Genomic DNA, 8578 nt, shown 5'->3' on the forward strand with positions numbered 1-8578 from the left:
TGTTGGGAGCTTACTTCTAATTAGCTTGTGTTTTAAGTTGGGTGGCTGTCTGAAAGCTAGTACTGGTGGGCATGGGAATATCTCTTTCAGTAATTAATCCTCTTGGAGTAGAGGCTGTAGATCTTTTATGATTCTTCTTAATTTTTCCAGTTCTGGGTTGTATGTCACTATAAGGGGGATTCTGTCTGTGGCTTTTTTTTTCTTTGTACTGTAGTAGATTTTCCCTGGGTGTTTTGAGGGAGGAGGCAATATTCTTGGAGATTATTTTGGGATTGTAGCCTTTATGTTTGAAGGATGCAGTCAGGATTTCAAGGTGTCTGTCTTTGTCCCCTGGGTCAGAGCAGATACGGTGGTATCTTGTGGCTTGGCTGTAAATAATGGATCTTTTTGTATGTGAAGGATGGAAGCTGGAGTTGTGGAGGTAGCTGCATCTGTCTGTGGGTTTCTTGTATATAGATGTTTGTATATTGCCATCACTGATAGAGACTGTGGTGTCCCAAAAAATTGACTTTTTCTGGGGAGTAGTCAATTTTGAATCTGATTGTAGGATGATATGTATTGAAGGAATTGTAAAATTGTTTTAGAGATTCTTCCCCCTCAGTCCAAATCATAAAAATGTCATCAATGTACCTGTAGTATTTTAGGGGTTTGGTCTGGTATGTATTTAGAAATGTCTCTTCCAGTTCAGCCATAAAGAGGTTGGCATATTGGGGTGCTGTCCTGGTGCCCATCGCTGTGCCCATTATTTGTAGATAGATATTATTGTTAAAGCGGAAGTAGTTATGAGTTAAAATAAATTTGATTAATTTTGTAATAGTTTCTGGTGAGTATTGATGGTCTAGTGTTGATTTTTTTAGGAACCTCCCACATGCAGCTATGCCATCCGCATGGGGGATGTTGCTGTATAGTGATTCTACATCCATCGTGACCAGAAGGGTGCTAGGTGGTAACTGCTTGATATTTTTCAATTTATTCAGAAAGTCTGTGGTATCTTGTATGAAGCTGTTTGTTTTATGCACGAGAGGTTTCAGAATTCCCTCTATGAGTCCAGATATTTTCTCCGTGAGTGTGCCAATACCTGATATGATTGGTCTGCCAGGGTTTCCGGGTTTGTGGATTTTGGGTAGCATGTAGAATGTGCCCACAGAAGGCTGGTTTGGTATGAGTTTCTTCAGATGTGGCTGTACTTGTTTACAAAATGTTCTGATAAGGTCTTTTAGTTGCTTTGTAGAATCCTGTGTTGGGTCCTCAGTTAGTTTCTTGTAGTATTTATTGCCCCTCTTCAATGTATTTTTGTGTGTCCATAATTACCACTGCACCTCCTTTGTCTACAGGTTTGATGATAATGCGTTCATTAGTTTGCAGAGTTTTTATGGCCACTCTTTCTGGTGGGGTAAGATTGTACAGAATTTTCTTTTGTTTGGTTGAAAGTTGTGATTTTACCCTATGTCTGAAGCTTTCTTTGTAGTTGTCAAGTTTGTAGTTTTGTCCATCCTGTGGGGTGAAATAAGTGTTCTTTTGTTTAGAACTGTATTTCGGTCTGTTGGGTGCCCCTTTATTGTGAAAATGTGCCCTCAGGCGCAGTTTTCTAAAAACAATTCTTCTAGGTCCAAGTATAATTGGATTTTGTCCAGCTTGCTGGATGGGCAAAATGAAAGTCCTTTGGAGAGTACAGAGACTTCATGCTGTGATAATTGATGGTTCGAGAGGTTTACATAGTAACATAGTAGATGACGGCAGAAAAAGACCTGCACGGTCCATCCAGTCTGCCCAACAAGATAAACTCATATGTGCTACTTTTTATGTATACCCTACCTTGATTTGTACCTGTCCTCTTCAGGGCACAGACCATACAAGTCTGCCCAGCACTACCCCTGCCTCCCAACCACCAGCCCCGCCTCCCACCACCAGCTCTGGCACAGACCGTATAAGTCTGGCCAGCATTTTCCCTGCCTCCCAACCACCAGGCCCAGCACAGACCGTATAAGTCTGCCCAGCACTATTCCCACCTCCCAACCACCAGCCCCGCCTCCCACCACTGGCTCTGCCACCCAATCTCGGCTAAGCTCCTGAGGATCCATTCCTTCTGAACAGGATTCCTTTATGTTTATCCCATGAATGTTTGAATTTCGTTACCGTTTTCATTTCCACCACTTCCCGCGGGAGGGCATTCCAAGCATCCACCACTCTCTCCGTGAAGAAATACTTCCTGACATTTTTCTTGAGTCTGCTCCCCTTCAATCTCATTTCATGTCCTCGCGTTCTACCTTCTTCCCCTCTCCGGAAAAGGTTCATTTGCGGATTAATACCTTTCAAATATTTGAACGTCTGTATCATATCACCCCCGTTTCTCCTTTCCTCCAGGGTAATATACATGTTCAGGTCAAAAAGTCTCTCCTCATACGTCTTGTAATGCAATTCCCATACCATTCTCGTAGCTTTTCTTTGCACTGCTTCCATTTTTTTAACATCCTTCGCAAGATACGGCCTCCAAAACAAAACACAATACTCCATGTAGGGCCTCACCAACGTCTTATACAGGGGTATTAAAACCTCTTTTCTTCTGCTGGTCACACCTCTCTCTATACAGCCTAGCAATCTTCTAGCTACAGCCACCGCCTTGTCACACTGTTTCATCGCCTTCAGGTCCTCAGATACTATCACCCCAAGATCCCTCTCCCTGTCCGTACCTATCAGACTCTCCCCGCCTAACACATACGTCTCCCTTGGATTTCTACTCCCTAAATGCATCACTTTGCATTTCTTTGCATTGAATTTTAATTGCCAAACCTTAGACCATTTTCTAGCTTCCGCAGATCTTTTTTCATGTTTTCCACTCCCTCCGGGGTGTCTACTCTGTTGGAAATCTTGGTGTCATCCGCAAAAAGGCAAACTTTACCTTGTAACCCTTCGGCAATGTCACTCACAAATATATTGAATAGAATCGGCCCCAGCACCGGTCCCTGAGGCACTCCACTACTCACCTTTCCCTCCTCCGAGCAAACTCCATTTACCACCACCCTCTGGAGTCTGCCCGTTAACCAGTTCCTAATCCAGTTCACCACTTCAGGTCCTATCTTTAGCCTGTCTAGTTTATTCAAGAGCCTCCTGTGGGGAACCGTGTCAAAAGCTTTGCTGAAATCTAAGTAGATCACGTCCTTGATTTAATTCTCCGGTCACCCAGTCAAAAAATTCAGTGAGATTAGTTTGGCACGATTTCTCTTCGGTGAAACCATGTTGTCTCGGATCTTGCAACTTATTTGCTTCTAGGAAATTCACTATCCTTTCCTTCAGCATCGCTTCCATTACTTTTCCAATAATCGAAGTGAGGCTTACCGGCCTGTAGTTTCCGGCTTCTTCCCTATCACCACTTTTGTGAAGAGGGACCACCTCCGCCGTTCTCCAATCCCACAGAACCTGTCCCGTCTCCAAGGATTTATTAAACAAATCTTTTAGAGGACCCGCCAGAAACTCTCTGAGCTCCCTCAATATCCTGGGGTGGATCCCGTCCGGTCCCACTGCTTTGTCCACCTTTAGATTTTTAAGTTGTTCATACACACTCTCTTCCGTGAACGGTGCTATATCCACTCCAATCTCACATGTACTTTTGCCAGTCCATCGCGGTCCTGCTCCTGGATTTTCTTCTGTGAAAACAGAACAAAAGTATATATTTAGCAAATTGGTTTTTTTCTTCATCATTATCTACATAGCAGTTCGCAGCATCTTTCAGTCTCACAATTCCATTTTTTGTCTTCCTCCTTTCACTAATATACCTGAAGAAATTTTTGTCACCCCTCCTTACATTTCTAGCCATTTGTTCTTCCGCATGTGCTTTCGCCAGACATATCTCTCTCTTGGCTTCTTTCAGTTTCATCCGGTATTCCTCCCCGTGTTTCTCTTCTTGAATTTTTCTATATTTCAGGAACACCAACTCTTTAGCCTTTATTTTCCCAGCCACTTGTTTGGAGAACCATATTGGTTTCCTTTTTCTCATGCTTTTATTTACTCTCCTTACATAAAGGTTTGTGGCCCTATTTATAGCTTTATTCAGCTTGGACCACTGTCCTTCCACTTCTCGTTCATCCTCCCATCCCATCAGCTCCTTCTTCAGGTATTCCCCCATTTTACTAAAGTCAGCATGCTTGAAGTCCAGGACTTTGATTTTTGAGTGGCCGCCCTCCACTTTAGCTGTCATATCAAACCAAACTGTTTGATGGTCACTGCTGCCCAGGTGGGCACCCACTCTAACATTTACATAGTAACATAGTAACATAGTAGATGACGGCAGAAAAAGACCTGCACGGTCCATCCAGTCTGCCCAACAAGACAACTCATGTGTGCTACTTTTGTGTATACCCTACTTTGATTTGTACCTGTGCTCTTCAGGGCACAGACCGTATAAGTCTGCCCAGCACTAGCCCCGCCTCCCAACCACCGGCTCTGGCATAGACCGTATAAGTCTGCCCAGCACTATCCCCGCCTCCCACCACCGGCTCTGGCACAGACCGTATAAGTCTGCCCAGCGCTATCCCCGCCTCCCAACCACCGGCTCTGGCATAGACCGTATAAGTCTGCCCAGCACTATCCCCGCCTCCCACCACCGGCTCTGGCACAGACCGTATAAGTCTGCCCAGCGCTATCCCTGCCTCCCAACCTCCAGTCCCGCCTCCCACCACTGGCTCTGGCACAGACCGTATAAGTCTGCCCCGCACTATCCCTGCCTCCCAACCTCCAGCCCCGCCTCCCACTACCGGCTCTGCTATCCCATCTCAGTTAAGCTATCCCCATTTGTGAGCACCAGATCCAGCGTCGCTCCCTCCCTCGTGGGTTCCATCACTATTTGTCTGAGCAGAGCACTTTGAAAAGCATCCACAATCTCTCTACTTCTTTCCGATTCCGCAGATGGAACTTTCCAATCTACATCCGGCAGATTGAAATCTCCCAGCAACAGCACCTCTCTCTTCTTTCCCAACTTATGGATATCTGCGACCAGATCTTTATCTAGATCATCCAGTTGTGTCAGAGGTTTACTATCCCTACCTGATCTGCCTCTCCAAAAGTGTGATCAGTGTTTCTTGGTTTATTTGGGCTTTGATTTTCTAATACCTCGGATGTGTATCCAGGTGTCTCCAAGGTGTCTGGGGATGTTGGTTTTGCAGAGCTGTTTCTGTTCCAGGATAAGCTGTTTTCCTCTCTGTGATTCTGCAGGAGAGAAGACAGCTTTATTTATTTCTTGCGGATAGCAATGTGTTGTTTTTCTCCTTGGATATGCAGGTCCTCCTTAAGTTGGTTTATACAGTGTGGATGTAGTTCCTCCATGTTTCTCATTATTTCATCCCTTTGGGTTTGTATTATTTTCTTCTTCTTGTAGAGTTGGTGTATGAGTTCATTCCTTAGTTTCTGACTAGTGCGTCTGCAGAGTTTCTCTGCATAGTCAGAATTGTATGTAGTAGCCAAAGGATTTTTGATCCTCAGTCCTTTAGGAATGATGTCATTCTTCTTGCAGATTGTCAGAAAGTACAGATGACTGTTCACTTTTGTTTCTTTTTCCATAAGTTTCTTCATGAAAAAGAAAATAAGATGATACCTTTTTTTCTCCGAGGACAAGCAGGCTGCTTGTTCTCACTGATGGGTGACGTCGACGGCAGCCTCAGAACCGGAATTCTCCCTAGCAACAAAGAGTTTGCTAGCCTCACGCTCCCGTGCGCATCGCGCATGCGCGACCGTCTTCCCGCCTGAACGCGAGCGTGCTCCTCAGTCTTGTTTTTTCCGCGGCTCGGGACACTGCTTCACTGCTGTTCTCTGCCCCAGAGACCCCCTCGCTGCGGTTTTACGGACTCCCTGTGAGTTTTTTCGCCGGTTTTTTGGCTCTTTTCGCTTCCGTGATCTTCTGTCTTAAAAAAAAAAAAGTTGTTTTCCTTTATTTTTCGTAGAACTTTGCTCCCGTAAGTTTTCTTTCTTTTTCTTCAGCAGCCATTATGGGCCGCCCGTGCGGGACCCCTTTTTCCTTTTTTTTTTTGGTGTCTTTTTCATTCGACACCATCGCATTCGACTTCGCCGGCGTGATTTTTCCGCCCATGTCATCTCAATGGAGAAAGGTAGATTGTGGGGTTCCTCAGAGGTCTGTGCTTGAACCGCTTCTTTTTAACATATTTATAAATGATTTAGAGATGAGAGTAACTAGTGAGGTAATTAAATTTTCTGACGACACAAAGTTATTCAAAGTTGTTAAACCGCGAGAGGATTTTGAAAAATTACAAGAGGACCTTATGAGACTGGGAGACTGGGCGTCTAAATGGTAGATGACATTTAATGTCAGCAAGTGCAAAGTGATGCAAGAGGAACCCGAACTATAGCTACATAATGCAAGGTTCCACGTTAGGCGTCACTGACCAAGAAAGGGATCTCGACATCATTGTTGGTGATACGTTGAAACCTTTTGTTCAGTGTGCTGCGGCAGCTAAGAAAGCAAATAGAATTTTAGGTATTATTAGGAAAGGAATAGAAAATAAAAGTGAGGACGTTATAATGCCTTTGTATCGCTCGATGGTGCTACCGCACCTTGAATATTGTGTTCAATTCTGGTCACTGCATCTCAAAAAAGATATAGTGGAATTAGAAAAGGTACAGAGAAGGGTGACAAAAATGATAAAGGGGATGGGACAACTTCTCTATGAGGAAAGATTGAATTGTCTAGGGCACTTCAGCTTGGAGAAGAGACAGCTGAGGGGTGATATGATAAAATAATGAGTGGCGTGGAATGGTTAGACGTGAATCGTTTGTTTATTCTTTACAAAAATACTAGGACTAGGGGGCATGCGATGAAGCTACAAAGTAGTAAATTTAATATGAATTGGAGAAAATATTTCTTCACTTGACTTGTAATTAAACTCCGGAATTCGTTGCCAGAGAATATGGTAAAGGCGGTTAGCTTAGCGGGGTTTAAAAAGGGTCTGGATGACTTCCTAACGGAAAAGTCCATAGACCATTATTAAATTGTCTTGGGAAAATCTACTGCTTATTTCTGGGTTTAGCATCATAAAATGTATTGAGCTTTTCTGGTATCTTGCCAGGTATTTGTGATCTGGATTGGCCACTGTTGGAAACAGGATACTGGGCATGATGGACCTTTGGTCTGTCCCAGTGTAGCAATACTTATGTACTTACGTTAGGCTGTTATATAACTGGGTGTGCAATTATGTACCTGAAAAGACCTGATTCAGTACACAAGTAGGAGTCACATATAGCTAATTAGAATTCAGAAAACAAGGTGTTTATGGTATTTGATACTTGTAGAATAAACAAATGGATTGCATTCAATGTTTGCTTTATACTTTTTCTCACTATAACAAATATATATTTTTTTAATGTTACAGATTGAAAGTGGAGCAGTATGGAAACAAGTGTATCAAGATCTTGGAATCCCTGTTTTGAACACAGCAGCAGGGTATAATGTTAAGTGTGCTTATAAAAAGTAAGTTGAACTTGAATGAGAGAATGTCATCATGGAGTAATCCTATCATTTCTTATTATTACTGATGAAAAACACTGGTTCCTTTAAAAACAGCAAATAGAAATCTCCTGGAAAATCATCATAGGTTAGAAGTGAGGGTTTCTCTGTTTTGCTTTGTGATTGCTGTCTTCAGTCTGAATGATAATGTTGACAGGGCGTATCAGTCTTTTACTTCCCCCAGCTCCTTTTTCTGATTTAAGAGGAGTAATCAGTCATGTACATGTATCAGAGGAGAGGAGAAAGTGTACATGTAAGGCATGGAAATGTAAATATTGGTTTCCCAACTAAAGAAACTGCTCAAATCTGGCTTTTTGTTACCGTAGGAAAAGAAAAACAATTTTGTTTCTTCGGATTCATCTCCTAAATTTTATTTCTGTGACACCTGAAACAACCTGAGCAACTAGTACCCATAAGTCCCTTGTGTCAAGAGCTTGTACATGTATTTGGATATCTGAGGCAGCAGAAGTTAGTGACCTGCCAAAGGTTACAGCCAGCATCTGGCAGAAGCAAGGTTTGAACTATGGTCTCCTCCCAGTTGTTTGTGTAAACACAAAGCATCCATTCTTCTCCTAAATAACAATCAGACTGCTTTTGATGGCATCATTGTGATTGTTTCAGCTTAGAATGCCCTATATAGTTACACACTTGAGACAACTTTTACAAGATTAGACAACATTCAGACTAAATTGAAAATATACAAGAATTAACAATCATAAAAAGAAAATTCTACAAGGGACATCATTAAACTTTCCAAAATTTCATTTCTTCTTGGTCCAGCTCAACTTTTTAGGAACAAGGTGAAGAGTGAAGTAGTGTTCTCATGAACTTCTCCAGAGTTGTGTTTTGTAGTCTAATACACTACCCACTTTACTCTGTTAGTTTGGGTGAGCCCCTCTCATGTTACTGTATCAGAAACCATCTTTAGGTGATACTGTGAGTCCTGCTCAAGAAACCCACAGCCTATATAGCTGAAGAGAGAGCTTTGATTAGAATTATGATTCTCTTTCAGAGGATTCTATCTTATTTACCTCCCGTTGAGTTTCCTACAATATTTGCCTGTACTGT

At 42.7% G+C, this 8578-nt stretch overlaps 1 protein-coding gene across 2 annotated transcripts in view; it reads left to right on the forward strand.

Moving 5' to 3' along the window:
* The window catches only part of ARID4B (AT-rich interaction domain 4B), a 1313885-nt gene that overhangs the window by 873971 nt on the left and 431336 nt on the right, over positions 1-8578 (forward strand). For both annotated transcript variants that reach the window (XM_030198147.1, XM_030198148.1), the window contains exon 14: positions 7377-7474. In XM_030198147.1, coding sequence (XP_030054007.1) covers positions 7377-7474 — 98 coding nt within the window. The remainder of the gene's footprint in view (positions 1-7376; positions 7475-8578) is intronic.

The sequence above is a fragment of the Microcaecilia unicolor genome, chromosome 3, assembly GCF_901765095.1.
Source record: "Microcaecilia unicolor chromosome 3, aMicUni1.1, whole genome shotgun sequence".
Classification (NCBI taxonomy): domain Eukaryota; kingdom Metazoa; phylum Chordata; class Amphibia; order Gymnophiona; family Siphonopidae; genus Microcaecilia; species Microcaecilia unicolor.